Below are 16331 nucleotides of genomic sequence, written 5' to 3'. Positions count from 1 at the left end.
CTGCCGTTGCCGAGACCTTGAATAAGACCTCAGATATTTAAAAATGAGATAAACTCATTGCTTTTGGATAAGTTTTTGTATAAAGTTTTATATCTGACATCAAGGCTCGTAGTCATAAAGAACCTTAATAATGATCTCAGAAAGCTCCTATTTTATATGAATCATTTCTAACTAAGAATCTGATCTTCAGAGTGATTCAGGACCAGGATTCAGGATCTCAAAGCAACTCTGAACAAGGAAAATACAACAACCTTTATCTTAGAGAGGAGGCGGAGCTTAACCTGTTACTAGGTATGAAACTTTCCGTTGAAGACTGTGATTGGTTCAATAAAATAAATAAACCGGAGCGCTTTGAAAAAATGGTTTATTATAAACCTTCACTTCGTCTCTATGTTAAGATATTTGAGACTGTGATGTGTAGGGATTATGTTCGTGACCCATCATATTAGAGATGTTCTAACATCTGTATGTTATAAATGTTATAAATGTAATGTAAATGTAAACGTCTCTGCCACGGAGCAGAAATGTCATAGCGGAGGAAGTGATATAATTTGGCGCTATAACATTTCTGCGCTGTGTCTGAGATGTGATCTCTAATCTGATTGGTCACAACAACAACCCCTAGATGATCTAATCTCTATCATCTTTTTAACTCACTATCATTATTAAATATTGCACACAACGCATTTCTTCTCCCTCTTCACCTTTCAGTCGTTTTATCCTCTGCTAAAGAAACTCTTAATCTTCTTCAAAGTCCTCCTCACGACTCGTAACTCTTTCTGACCTTATGAGCTCTTTTAATATCTTTCTTTATGAAGAACTTTTATCTTTACTAGAATCTTCTCTTTAATCTTAAGAGGAAATGCCCACATCACCAGGAGAAGCTCTTTACACTGAGAATGTTCAGTACATGAAAGACAGAAAACGAGCGACTGCCCGAGAATTAATGAGAGAAAGAACTTCCAGTGTGTGAAGGAAGGTGGTGAAGGGAGGGGTGGTTTACTTACGAGACCTGTCCCCTTTCCATCTCCACCCACCCTTGTTCTTCGTGGGCTTGTCCCCGTCCCTGCACGGTCCACGTGTTATCCAGGTGCTCAGAAGCAACAAGGTGAACAGGATCCGTCTGTCCGTCATCGTTCCAGTGCAAATCTCTGACTTCTTACAGCTACATCACGCAGATATCAGAGAGATGACGCTCACACGGACGCTGTCATGTTCCCGGCACTTCCCAAGTTCCTTTAGGACAAGTGGTCCTGTAAGACTTCAAACTTGAGCTGCCTCGCTAATCTCCTCCTTCTTTTTTCTTTCTACCGGTTCTTCCAGTCGATCAGGAATTAATGCCATTTTGGGTGATGGTGAGGGCGGAGACACGGAGGAGCGCTAGAGCTCACTGAAGAGAAAGTGAGCTGCATGGCAGTCTGAGATCTTCGGCGTCACAGCCAGGTGTGAGGCAGATAGTCGCACGTCAGCGCTCCGTTAGCGAGAACCGGCGTCCCCTGACAACCTCGGTGCCGTCCTATGTCCTCCGTCCTCAGCGATTTAATGCCGATGTTGATATGAAAACAGGAGATAAATCAGAGGCAGGGATTCAATCCTGCAACCTTGACAGTGCCAAGTGTGTGTCTGAGTGTGTGAAGGAAGTGTGTATGTGTGTGTAGGGGGGGTGAAAAAAGGCAGAGCAAGAGACAGGGAGGAGAGAGAGGACAAAGTGTGATCGAGTGTCAAGTGTTCAGGTCAGATAACTGGAGCTGAGAGAATTTCTTTCTCTTCCACTGAGACGCTGCACTAATGCACTAATGCGCTGGTTACGGCTAAAACTACAAGGCAAGGCATCTTCTCTGTGCAAACACTGGCTTAGTATTGATCACACACACACACACACACACACACACACACACACACACACACATTCTGTATGTACTGCATGTTATCATTTCTATAGTAACAGCTCATTCACAAGAACTTGTATTTGGAGTTAAAAATGTAACGTTTACAGAAGGAGTCTCCAGCGTCAGCGTCGCGTAAAGAAGGACGGAGGCAGAACCTTTTCCAGAAGGTTCCATGACAATTAAACGTAGTTGCAAATGGATAAAAAGTACGAAGCGTTGTTTGTAAATATGGTAAAATGTCGTAAGTATGATCGTCATGGTGTCGGAGGAATAAAAGTTTAAGGTTAGAAGGATGCACGTGTCCTAACATCACGTGATCCTGCTGATTATTTTCCTTTAACAGCATGACACCAAGTGTGTTTTCTCTCTGCTCTGTGTTCTGTGTGTAATAAGAACCTCGACTGCTTTCACACTCGGAGCTTTTCTTTTATTCTTCTATCCTCAGCATCTTTCCGTATCTGCTGCGTGTTCTGCACTTCGTCTACACGTACGGTGAGTTTAATATTTGAGGAATTTTTAGGTTTAAACTCTGAGGTTTAAAGTCTCAGAGTTTGCTCTTGTTGCTGCTTTGACCTTCTCTCTACTCTCCATGTTCACTTGTCTAGGTGTTTAAGTTACCTGTAAACTACTGTAGCTGTGCTCTGATGGGGGTGAAGTTTACTCTTTTTTCCTCTGTCAATCACAGTGACATTAGCCAATCACAGGCATCTTTGAGCTCGTGTATGATGAAGAGAAGAAGACGTTTTACACTGAGTGTGTTACAATGAGGCGATGAAGATGCAGTTGATGAAGAGATAAAAGACAATAGGGAGGAAAAAGGAGCTAAAAAACAAAATTTTTTTAAAAAATTGACAAATTTAATATATATAAGGGGGGCACGGTGGCTTAGTGGTTAGCACGTTCGCCTCACACCTCCAGGGTTGGGGGTTCGATTCCCGCCTCCACCTTGTGTGTGTGGAGTTTGCATGTTCTCCCCGTGCCTCGGGGGTTTCCTCCGGGTACTTCGGTTTCCTCCCCCGGTCCAAAGACATGCATGGTAGGTTGATTGGCATCTCTGGAAAATTGTCCATAGTGTGTGATTGTGTGTGTGAATGAGTGTGTGTGTGTGTGCCCTGTGATGGGTTGGCACTCCGTCCAGTGTGTATCCTGCCTTGATGCCCGATGACGCCTGAGATAGGCACAGGCTCCCCGTGACCCGAGGTAGTTCGGATAAGCGGTAGAAGATGAATGAATGAAGGAATAATATATATATATATTAAAATTGACAAATTTAATAAATATATATAATTGCAGACTTGGGCATCTGAGATAGAGGGCAGAAAGGTCTTTCCTGTGTGTGTTACACCACCCTGTGATGCCTCATGGGCAGCAGCTCAAAAAAATAAATGATGATAAAAAGATTTAAGGAAAAAAGTCAAATTTCATATTTACAATTGTTCAGTTATTCCTCCTCATTTAAGTGTCGGAAATTATCCATGATCTAAATGTCACAGATATCAATAAATAAATAAATAAATAAATAAATAAATAAATAATAAATAAATAAGAGATGGTGACAGGAATAATTAAAATGAAAGAAAAAAAACACCCAGCTGAAGTGTAATTAGTTTCTTCTTAAAGCAGATCAGATCGTATCTAATCTGAGTCCTGCACTAAACACTCCCTCATTAGGAGTCTAATTAAAGCCCGACTTGGTGATGAGAGCTGTTAGTGAACGTCAGCTGTGAGCTTCTTCATACGCACCACGGACAGATATGGTGTAATTAGCTCGTTAGCTCATTAGGTGGAAAGGTGAAAGGTAGGTGAAGGTTTTATAAAGCAGACACATCGATGAGATTACAGTGTTATGTCGTTTCTGATCAGGTTAATGACGTTAATGACGTTAATGACGTTAGCTAATTACCGGCTTCTACAAACTAGATCAGGAGGAATTAGAAAGAGACTTGTGACTGTTAACATCCACATGTTTTTAACATTAATCGTAGCAGTTGTGTAGCTATTTCATAGGTTTTGGCGCCCTGCTACACTTCCTGCGTGTGACGGGTTTTTAAATAGGCGCCATGGCAACGCTCATAGATTAAAGTGACGTGACATACAGATAAGTATGGAGACCCATAGTCAGAATTTGCTCTCTGCATTTAACCCATCCAAAGTGCACACACACAGCAGTGAACACACACACACCGTGAACACACACAGCAGTGAACACACACACACCGTGAACACACACCCGGAGCAGTGGGCAGCCATTTATGCTGCGGTGCCTGGGGAGCAGTTGAGGGGGTTCGGTGCCTTGCTCAAGGGCACCTCAGTCGTGGTATTGCCGGCCCGAGACTCGAACCCACAACCTTAGGGTTAGGAGTCAAACTCTCTAACCATTAGACCACGACTTCCCTTGTGCACTGGGATTAAATCCTGTACAAAAACACAGCTGTTGATCTTTCAAGATCTTGGTTTCCGTGATGTTGCTGGACGCCGCTCTGAGATTCAGCTCTACTCAACAGCTCTGAGTGTCTGGAGGACATGTTACAGCATCTCAAACAGAAGCCTAACCCTCAGCTCCATCTCTTCACCTCTCCCTCCATCCCTCCTCCTTCACTCACCTCTCCTTTCATCATTAATAATCACATTACTCACAGAGAGGGGAAGAGACACAAAGAGATAGATAGATAGATAGATAGATAGATAGATAGATAGATAGATAGATAGATAGATAGATAGATGATAGATAGATAGATAGATAGATAGATAGATAGATAGATAGATAGATAGATAGATAGATAGATACAGTCGTATGCAAATGTTTAGGAAGCCCTGACAATTTCCATGATTTTCATTTATAAATATTTGGTTGTTCAGCAATTTCATTTTGTTCTGTCAAAGAACTGAAGGACACTAAAGTAATATTTCTGAGGTGAAATGAGGTTTATTGGATTAACAGAAAATGCGTAATATGCATCAAAACCATATTAGACAGGTGCAAAGGTTTGGGCACCCCAACAGAAAAATCATACCAATATTTAGTAGAGCCTCCTTTAGCAGAAATAACAGCCTCTAGATGCTTCCTATAGCCTGTAATGAGTGTCTGGATTCTGGATGAATATATTTTGGACCGTTCCTCCTTACAAAACATGTCCAGTTCAGTTACAGTAGGATTGATAGTTGCCGAGCACGGACAGCTCGCTTCAAATCACCCCACAGATGTTCAATGATATTCAGGTCTGGGGACTGGGAGCCATTCCAGAACATTGTACTTGTTCCTCTGCAGAAAAGCCTGAGTAGATTTTGAGCAGTGTTTTGGGTCGTTGTCTTGTTGAAATTTCCCCCAGCCCCGACGTAACTTCAACTTTGTGACATTATTCCTCAACATGATATTGAGTGGAATCCATGCGACCCTTAACTTTAACCAGATTCTCAGTATCGGCACTGACCACACAGCCCCACAGCGTGATGGAACCTCCACCTAATTTTACTGTCGGTAGCGAGTGTTTTTCTTGGAATGTTGTGTTCTTTTGGATAACGCCCCTTGTTATGACCAAATAACTCAATCTTTGTTTCATCGCTCCACAGCACCTTATACCAAAGTGAAGCTGGTTTGTCCAAGTGTGTGTTTGTACCTCAAGAGACTCCGTTTGTGGCACGTGTGCAGAAAAGGCTTCTTTCGCATCGCTCTCCCACACAGTTTCACCTGAATTGTTGAACAATGCACAGTGACCCCATCTGCAGCAAGTTGATGTTGTAGGTTTTTGGAGATGGTCTGTGGGCTGTTTTTGACCGTTCTCACCATCCTTTGCCTCTCCAATATTTTACATGACCTGCCACTTCTGGCCTTAATAAGAACTGTACCTGTGGTCTTCCATTTCCTCACTATGTTCCTCACAGTGGTCTCTGACAGCTTATATCTCTGCGATAACTTTTTATAGCCTTCCCCTAAACTATAATGTTGAACAATCTTTGTTTTCAGGTCATTTGAGAGTTGTTTTGTGGCCTCCATGTTGCCACTCTTCAGAGGAGAGTCAAAGAGAACAACAACTTGCAATTGGTCACCTTAAATCCCTGTTCTCATGATTACATGAACCTGTCTATGAAGTTCAAGGCTTAATGAGCCACCAAACCAATTGTGTGTTCCAATTAATCAGAGCTAAGTAGTTACAGGTATTCAAATCAACAAAAGGGCGAGGGTGCCCAAATTTATGCACCTGTCTAATTTTGTTTTGATGAATATTGCACATTTTCTGTTAATCCAATAAACCTAATTTCACTACTGAAATATTACTTTAGTGTCCTTCAGTTATTTGATAGATCAAAATAAAATTTCTGATCCAAACACCCAAATATATATAAATGAAAATCATGGAAATTGTCAGGGGTTCCTAAACTTTTGCATACAACTGTAGATAGACAGACAGACAGACAGACAGACAGACAGACTGACTGACTGACAGACAGACAGACAGACAGACAGACAGACAGACAGACAGACAGACAGATAGATAGATAGATAGATAGATAGATAGATAGATACAGTAGATAGATTGACAAATAGATAGATAGATAGATAGATAGATAGACAGACAGACAGACAGACAGACAGACAGACAGACAGACAGACTGACTGACTGACTGACTGACTGACTGACTGACTGACAGACAGACAGACAGACAGACAGACAGACTGATAGATAGATAGATAGATAGATAGATAGATAGACAGACAGACAGACAGACAGACTGATAGATAGAGACTCCTGGTTTGCTTGTTGTGTCCCTCTCTCTGACTGTAATATCTACAGCTCCGTTTCCTGACCTTTTCGTCTCTGCTGGTTTATTATCTCGTCTGCGTGACGACGGAGAACAGAAACTTCCAGAACCCTCACCAGGTCTTGTGTTTCAGAAGGAAACAGTGATGTTGTGATGGAGGGATTTGATTGGAATCTAATAAACAGAACGATGCAGCAGGACAGGATTCCTTTTACGCTTCCATTAATGTTTATAAAATACACACAAGGCACGTCAGGGACGTCGTACCACAGACAAGGTCCTGTGACCTTGTATTAAGAACTTTCCGAAATAAGAGTCACGTGACAGGAAAACTAATCCCACCCTAATAGAGCAGTAGACAGACAAAAACTCTGCATTTTCTTTTAAAGGATGAAATTAATTCTTTATTTATTTCCCTTTTGTAGGAAATTTAGGAAACATGTAAAGAAGCAGCAGTTTTGATGTTCTGTTGTAGAGAACTCTGGATTCTCTGCAACTGTTTTAGAACCAATAACATAAAATTTCCAGATCTAAGCAGAAGTCTTGCTGGATTAGCCACAGATACCATGTGATTGTTTTACCTGATCAATCAGTCAGCTCACCTTCCTCCTGTCCTTCCAAACAGCGATCCAGAAATCCTTTAATCGATAAAGGAACGAGACGTCTGAAGGTTAAGGAGAGCAAAGTCAAGCCCACGTCACCTCACACAGCCTTCACACAGTGACGCCTCGGAGAGGATCTGACTGTCTGCCACGGTGCCTCACGCTACAGTCGGATATTATCACGAGAGACGGCGTTTAAATGATGACAGATTCCATTCACGGCCGGCTACAGATTCCATCACGGATCGTTTTCACTGAGATCTCTTCATCTCTCAGTCGTCTGTGGTACCGCTGGGTTTCCCACACTAGAGGTCACAACCCCAAATGGGGTCAAAGTTTTCCAATCACAAACAAAATGTTTTTCTCAAATCCAGTTAATGGCAACAATCAAGACAATGGCATAAAGTTTTTTTAGAGCAGAGCTCCCATGTAATACCCCTGTTATAGTCTATAATACCCTATAATACTCTGTAATACCCCATAATACTCTATAATACCCCATAATACCCCTGTAATATTTACATTTACATTTATAGCATTTGGCAGACACCATTATCCAGATAATACTCATTAATACCACTGCAATACCCCATTATACCCCTTTAATATAAATGCAATGCTCTATAATACCCCTGTAATGCCTCTGTAATACTATATAATACTCTAATACTCTATAACACCCCGTCAGACTCTGTATACATTAATCTCATGTTAACAGGATGAACTGAAGTGTTCCTCTTACCTCAGAACCTCAGAACAACTCTTATTGAACAGAATAATAATGTTGATTATTAATAATAATCAAATTTCTGTCTGTCAAAAAACACTAAGCTTTACTGTGAGAAAAGCACTGACACTGGAGGATCCTTCAGTAAATGTTAAATAAAGTCTTTTATCCATGCAGAAAACTTCACTATTTTAAGTGTGTGTGTGTGTGTGTGTGTGTGTGTGTGTGTGTGTGTGTGTGTGTGTGTGTGTGAAGAGGATTAAAGTGATGACCCCTCTGAAACGGTTTGATTAGAAAGTAGACGTCTTGACGTACTGCACTGTAATGAAGCTGCAGAGCCTCAGAGCTTTCACAGCAGATTACACTGAGCAAACTCCAACACTTTTACTTCCACACTCAGCTCCTGACTCACTGAAGCTCAATCACTTCACATCAGTTACATTTACAGCATTAGGCAGATGTCTGTATCAAGAGTGACTTACATTTATATCTCATTTTTTATATAACTGAGCAATTGAGGGTTAAGGGCCTTGCTCAGCCTGGTGGTCCTGGGATTCAAACTCACACCCTTCCAATTATTAGTCCAACACCTTAATTACTAGCTACCACATCATGTCTCATCATGTCTCACGTCATGTCTCATCCATGTCAAGTCTCCATGTCATGTTTCATCACATCATGTATCATCATGTCATGTTTCATCACATCATGTCTCATCATGTCATGTCTCATAACATTGTCTCATCATGTCATGTTTCATCACATCATGTCTCATCATGTCATGTCTCATAATTTCATGTCTCATCATTTCATGTCTCATCATTTCATGTCTCATTACGTCATGTCTCATCACATCATATCTAATCACATCATGTCTCATCTTATCACATCTCATCACATCATGTCTTATAACATCATGTCTCACCTCATCACATCATGTCTCATCTCATCACATCATGTCTCATCTCATCATGTCTCATCACATCATGTCTCATCACAGCATGTCTCATCACAACATGTCTCATCTCATCATGTCTTATCACATCATGTCTCATCACATCATGTCTTATCACATCATGTCTTATCACATCGTGTCTCATCACATCATGTCTCATTACATCATGTCTCATAACATTGTCTCATCATGTGATGTCTCATCATCATGTCTCATCTCATCACATCATGTCTCATCTCATCACATCATGTCTCATCACACCTTGTCTCATCACATCATGTCTCATCACATAATGTCTCATCACATCATGTCTCATCACACCATGTCTCATCACACCATGTCTTATCACATCATGTCTCATCACATCATGTCTTATCACATCATGTCTCATCGCATTGTCTCATAATGTTTTCACATAACATCACGTCCCATAATGTAATTATGAGAAGAGAGATTAATGTCACATCACACACTCCACGCTCCATCGACCGATAATAATACACCAACACTCCAACTTTCTCCAAAATAAACCCTGAAACATGTGAATCTTTGGTCAATTACTGTTTCTTATTCCATAGTTTGTTTTAATGATTAAACAGCAGTGAAAACTTTTCAGTTGCCAATCATATGTCTTTAGATTGAGTTGCATTATTATTGGCACCCTGTTTTTGTTTTCAGTCGAGTGGCTTCTCAGTAGTTAATTATTATTTCATCATTTACAACTGAACAATGAACAATAACAATAGGAAGATATAATAAATAATAATAATAATAATAATAATAATAATAATAATAATAATAATAATAAAAAAATAATAATAATAATAATAATAATAATAATAATAATAATAATAATAATAATAATAATAATAATAATACATCCAAAGCTTAATTATTATTAATTATAATAAGAAGTCATTTTAATGTGAAATGATTGTGTACTGGGAGTAATGGGAGTAGTGGGAGCGGTGGGAGTAGTGGGAGTAATGGGAGTAGTGGGAGTAATGGGAGCAGTGGAGGTAGTGGGAGCAGTGGGAGTAGTGGGAGCAGTGGGAGTAGTGGGAGTAATGGGAGCAGTGGAGGTAGTGGGAGCAGTGGGAGTAGTGGGAGCCGTGGTAGTAATGAGAGCAGTGGGAGCAGTGGGAGCAGTGGGAGTAGTGGAAGTAGTGGGAGCAGTGGGAGTAGTGGGAGTAATGGGAGCAGTGGGAGTAGTGGAAGTAGTGGGAGCAGTGGGAGTAGTGGGAGCAGTGGGAGTAGTGGAAGTAGTGGGAGCAGTGGGAGTAGTGGGAGTAATGGGAGTAGTGGGTGCTGTGGGAGTAGTGGGAGCCGTGGGAGTAGTGGGAGTAGTGGGTGCTGTGGGAGTAATGGGAGAAGTGGGAGTAGTGGGAGTAGTGGGAGTAGTGGGAGCAGTGGGAGTTGTGTGAGCAGTGGGAGTAGTGGGAGCAGTGGGAGTTGTGTGAGCAGTGGGAGTAGTGGGAGCAGTGGGAGTTGTGTGAGCAGTGGGAGTTGTGTGAGCAGTGGGAATAGTGGGAGCAGGGGGAGCAGTGGGAATAGTTTGAGCAGTGGGAGTAGTGGGAGCAGTGGGAGCAGTGGGAGTAGTGGGTTTAGCATAAAGGCTTCTTTAGTGCTGCTTCTTTATTAGGCTGTAAAAAGGCTAATGTAAAAGTGGTGAATGAACTAAATCTGTTAGTTTACTACAGTTACTACAGTTAAAGAGGAGACATGTTCCATTTAAAACACTCTGTAGTGTCTGTAGTGTGTTATGTGTTGGAAGGAAACCAAAGTCTTTCAGAATAACACACTGCTTTACAATTTTAACATGCAGCTGAATAAACTTACACATTTTTGTAGCATATTTTAAACAAGATTCATCCATTTTGTTGTAAACATTCTAATCTTTACACTCTGACTAACAGCCGTGTTTATTAAGCAGCATGTAATACAAACATCATCCACTAGATGGAGCTTTAACTTCACAATTCAGATGCTACAGTACGATAACAGTGATGTTAAGTGGTGATGAATTAAGAACATCATTAACCACACGGTAAACTAACAGACACGTGTTTGTTGCTTGCTGGCTAAAAAAAACCCCAAGAATTTTAAAATACACAGGCTTTATTGTTTGCTATAATATGTTATATTATATGTTATATATGTTAAATTGTTATATAAATGTGTATAATATGTATATAATACTACTTTATTATTATTACCTGACTTATTATATATACACCACTTAATATCAATTAAATTAAATCTATTTTAAATCCAACAATTTTATACTTTCTTGATATCTACACTTATTATTATTATTATTATTATTATTATTATTATTATTATTATTATTATTATTATTAGTGACCATTTGGTGGTAGTAAATAAAGTTTAATATTAACTGTAAAAATCCTCAAACATCTAAAACATTATATTTATTGATACAAATATGAAGTTTGCTTTTAAAAACAAATCCAAATGTCCTTCAGGGTCAGTAATGATCTCAGTAATGACATCATGACCAGGATCATTCTGTATGACGCTGATCCTTAGCTCCGCCCACACGCCCGTGTTCAGCACTCCTGACTCCTGAAGTTTCAGAAGTCAGAGATACAGTTCTCTGAGCCAGCAGCAGGGGGCAGCACCGCCTCACAGTCCCACTCCATCTGCACAGTGACATTTGGAGCCTTTCACTGGGATTAATTATTGAGTCCTTCATAAAAAAGCTAAATGTTAATGATTGATGCAGTTTGTTTCTAAGTTAAAAAAAAACACCCTTGACTTCAGAACTGGTGTTTAATATGCATCAGCCCACATCAGTCCTGTGCTGCACATCAGCCGAGGATTAACTTCAAGGTTCAGCTTTAATCTTCATCACAATATCCTGGAGTCAGCAGGTCAGTTAACGGCTCTAAGGCTTTGATGACGTGGTGTTAGGATCTGAAATTCCTCCTTTAACACACAGCTCACTAAGATCCAGGTCTGCTATCAGACTATTCAGTACAAACTCACAATGAAACCATGAACAAAAACTAGAAACAAACAAAGAATGAAATCGAATCATTTTTAGAGAGAGAGAGAGAGAGAGAGAGAGAGAGAGAGAGAGAGAGAGAGAGAGAGAAGAGGAGAAGGAAAAAGAGGGATATTGTGAGAAAGGGAGTGATGGATGGAAAGAGCAGACGAGTGAAAGAACAAGAGGAAGAATGAGAAAGGGAAAGTAAAGGAACAGGGGATTGAGACAGACAGACAAAAAGAGGGAGGGAGGAAGAGAAAATAAAGGAGAAAGGAAGAGACATGTGGGAGAGAGAGAGAGAGAGAGAGAGAGAGAGAGAGAGAGAGAGAGAGAAGGGGAGAGGTAAAAAAAGACAGAGAGATAGAGATTGAAAGAGGGATAAAGAAAGACAGAGAAAAAGAGGATAGGGAGAAAGAAGGAAGGAAAGAAGAGAACACTGGAGTGATAGAGAAAGAGAGAGAGAGAGAGAGAGAGAGAGAGAGAGAGAGAGAGAGAGAGAGAGGAGAAAGGAAGAGACAGATGGAGAGAGAGAGAGAGAGAGAGAGAGAGAGAGAGAGAGAGAGAGAGAGACAGATGAAGAGAGAGAGGGGGAGAGGTAAAAAAGACAGAGAGATAGAAATTGAAAGAGGGATAAAGAAAGACAGAGAAAAAGAGGATAGGGAGAAAGAAGGAGGGAAAGAAGAGAATGCTGGAGTGATAGAGAGAGAGAGAGAGAGAGAGAGAGAGAGGAGAGAAAGGAAGAGACAGATGAAGAGAGAGAGAGAGAGAGAGAGAGAGAGAGAGAGAGAGAGAGAGAGAGAGAGAGAGAGAGAGAGAGAGAGAGAGGAGAGAAAGGAAGAGACAGATGAAGAGAGAGAGAGAGAGAGAGAGAGAGAGAGAGAGAGAGAGAGGAGAGAGAAAGGAAGAGACAGATGGAGAAAGAGAGAGAGAGACAGAGAGAGAGATTGTGATTGTGATGGAGAGACATCTCAGCTCAATCCCGTGGTGTGATGTGACGTGAGGTGACGTGAGGTGACGTGACGAGGTCTCTGCCTCTCTACACTTCGTGCCTTTATGCAAATCTGCTGCTAAATTTCATTTCTCTAATCCCTTTAATCAGAGTCTGGGGAATAAAAGCCAGCTGCTCGGAAGCCATGTTAAGTTGTAATTAAGCAACTGATTGAATTTCGCTTCATACAAAAAGACAAGTTTGTGCCAAAAACTCTGACAGACAGGAGGCGAGTGTGTGAGGTGTGTTTTTACTCCTCACTCTGAAGGACTGCGACATAAAGAACTTCTAACAGGAAGCTGAAATAAACAATAATCACTCTGTACACCGGTGCAGAACTGAAAAGCAGCTCAAACCTTTAGGTCTGTGAATCACAAGAGCACAGAAACACGTCGGGTTCTGCTCCAGTCCCCCAAGAACTGGAATCAGGAGCTACAATAGGAACAGCATCCAAACTCAAAGCGAGGAACCCTCACAGGAACACTGAAGAACTCTTTTTTTTTTTCAAATAATCCAGCTTCTGAAATTGGTTCTGTACTGAACCATTCAGCTCTGTGTTCTGTAGGACTGGTTCCCCAAACAGGGACAAAGACAGGAACCCTTCAGAGTTCTAGATTTCACCTTTTTTTTAGAATCTACACCGTATAAGAGAGATATTGACCTCTACCTTTCCTAAACCTGGACTAATGGAGCACCATTGAAGATGTAACACCGGGAAAAAGAGCACCAAAGGAACCGTGCTGTAGTATTTCTTCAAGGTGGTCGACCTGGAACACACTATGAAAGTGTTCTAGATGTTGCACTATAAAAGAGAGTTCTGGCTTTATTACCATCACAGAGAGAGAGCTCTAGGTTTAACACTAAAGGTTCCTAACATCCTAAACCTGGTCTTTCTGGAACCTTCTGTAATTTAGCACAATGGAAGAGAGCTGTAGATTTAACACTTAAGGGAACGGTGTCCTGGCTTCCAAAACCTGGTCTACCTTAAACTCTCTATGAAAGAGAGTTCTAGATTCAACACTAAAGGTACTGCATTGTAAAAAAAACTCTTTTTTGAAGGTGGTCTACCTGGAACCTTCTCTGAAAGAGAAACACTCTACTGTAGGGTTTGGTATGTAAACATTAAGAAGAACTCTGTAAGGTTCTAGATTACTCTAGATTCAGTGTACATGCATTAAAGGGGTGGCACGTGGAACCTTGTTCTTAAAGGGATATGTTCTACACAGACCCCTGGTTAGAAAAAAAACTTTTATGGTGTTAACTGAAGCTAAAATCTGATCATAACAGTATTAGGATTAAACAAAGGAATAAGACAAAGACACACACACACACACACACACACACACACACACACACACACAGAGTAATGAAATGCAGTTCCTCTGAGGCATTAGCAGATGAGTTTGTGGGGTCGTGGGGTATCGGGGGGGCAGTTATAGGAAAAGGAGGATGTCAGATTTGCCCAGGTGAGTTGTGGGGGTTAAAGAAACGAAGGATGAAGGAGGTAAAGCTCCATTTCCATAATCATAACTCTCCGGAGCTCCATGACACGCAGCAGACCAGAAGAACAGGAGGTTTCTCTCACAGAGGTGACAGAAGCAGACGGGTCGCCCCCCCGCTGGGGCCCAACGGCTTTGTGTCAAACGTCACGGCTGAGACAGCTACCACCCCACACCTCCGCACACCTCTGCCCCACCCTCCCCCGCCCCATCCCTCCATCCTCCTGTGCGCTGAGGATAATAAACGCCTCCACGTCCAACCGAAGTCACATTCACGGTGAGAACCGCGGTTCCGCTCAGACGGTGGACAAAAGCTTTACGATCTCACGCCCCCCTTAACCTGCTTCAAGATGATGTAACGGATGTCATGTGGTTTTCGACAGACCTCCAATGATGCAAAGAAATCATGTGGATTCTTGATGAGTTCTAGCTTCCTCAAAGTGAAACACTCTGTTTTAGATAGCTTTAGCTTTTAAAGGTTCCTCCTGCCAGAAAACTTCAGAGATTTTTTTCATTTGGAGAGTCCTAGAGTTCTGAAGGTGCTGTATGTGAAGCCTTAGCTGGAAGGGAAACACTTACTGTAGCTTCAGGGAACTAGACTTAACACTAAAGGAGTCCTAGACTTAACATTAATTCAACATTCAATTCAGTTTATTTGTCTAGCACTTTTAACAATGGACATTGTCTCAAAGCAGCTTTACAGAAGTATAGAAACAGAATAAAAATGGTAAAGTTTAAAACTAAAAAGACATTTATCCCTAATGATCAAGCCTGAGGTGACGGTGGTGAGGAAAACCTCCCTGAGATGATATGAGGAAGAAACCTTGAGTGGAACCATACTCTGAAGTGAACCTCATCCTCATTTATATGACACTGAACAGAAAATAATGGCAATGTAAATAATGTCATTTATACTACAGTTTATAGTCATGAAAGAATCTAGCCATGGGGGTCACAGTCCAGTGACTTCTGTGCCGGTCCCAAATTTAACCATGCGAATCGTCAGTCATGTTGAAATGGGTGGAGAAAGGTGTCAGGAGTTCTGTGTGATAGGAAAATATCAGCGAGAATCAAGGGGAAGGTGTACAGGACAGTGGTGAAACCGGCCAGGCTGTATGGTTTAGAGCTAGAGGTAGCCGAGCTGAAGATGTTGAGGTTCTCTTTGGGAGTGACGAGATTGGACAGGATTAGGAACGAGTACATCAGTGGGACAGCTCATGTTGGACGTTTGGGGGACAAAGTTAGGGAGGACAGATTAAGATGGTTTGGACATGTTCAGAGGAGGGAGAGTGAGTATATTGGTAGGAGAATGTTGGATGGGGGGCACGGTGGCTTAGTGGTTAGCACGTTCGCCTCACACCTCCAGGGTTGGGGTTCGATTCCCGCCTCCACCTTGTGTGTGTGGAGTTTGCATGTTCTCCCCGTGCCTCGGGGGTTTCCTCCGGGTACTCCGGTTTTCTCCCCCGGTCCAAAGACATGCATGGTAGGTTGATTGGCATCTCTGTAAAATTGTCCGTAGTGAGTGATTGAGTGAGTGAGAGTGTGTGTGTGTGTGTGCCCTGCGATGGGTTGGCACTCCGTCCAGGGTGTATCCTGCCTTGATGCCCAATGACGCCTGAGATAGGCACAGGCTCCCCGTGACCCGAGGTAGTTCGGATAAGCGGTAGAAAGTGAGTGAGTGAGTGAGAGAGTGAGTGAGTGAGTGAGAATGTTGGACATGGAGCTGCCAGGCAGGAGGCAAAGAGGAAAGCCAAAGAGGAGGTATATGGATGTAATTAATGAGGGTATGAAGCTAGTGGGTGCAAGTGTTGAGGATGCAGAAGATAGGGATAGGTGGAGAGAGATGATTCGCTGTGGTGACTCCTGAAGGGAAAAGCTGAAAGAAGAAGAAGATACAACC

At 41.7% G+C, this 16331-nt stretch overlaps 1 protein-coding gene across 1 annotated transcript in view; it reads right to left on the bottom strand.

Moving 5' to 3' along the window:
- robo1 (roundabout, axon guidance receptor, homolog 1 (Drosophila)) overlaps positions 1-1517 on the bottom strand; it is a 193826-nt gene extending 192309 nt beyond the window's left edge. Inside the window, exon 1 of the mRNA XM_060887640.1 lies at positions 1008-1517. Coding sequence (XP_060743623.1) covers positions 1008-1134 — 127 coding nt within the window. The 5' untranslated portion in view covers positions 1135-1517. The remainder of the gene's footprint in view (positions 1-1007) is intronic.
- Positions 1518-16331: the final 14814 nt, after the last annotated feature.

The sequence above is a fragment of the Tachysurus vachellii genome, chromosome 15 (genome assembly GCF_030014155.1).
Source record: "Tachysurus vachellii isolate PV-2020 chromosome 15, HZAU_Pvac_v1, whole genome shotgun sequence".
NCBI classification, from domain to species: Eukaryota; Metazoa; Chordata; class Actinopteri; order Siluriformes; family Bagridae; genus Tachysurus; species Tachysurus vachellii.
Note: the sequence above shows the minus strand (reverse complement) of the source record. Positions and strands in the feature narration are given on the sequence as shown.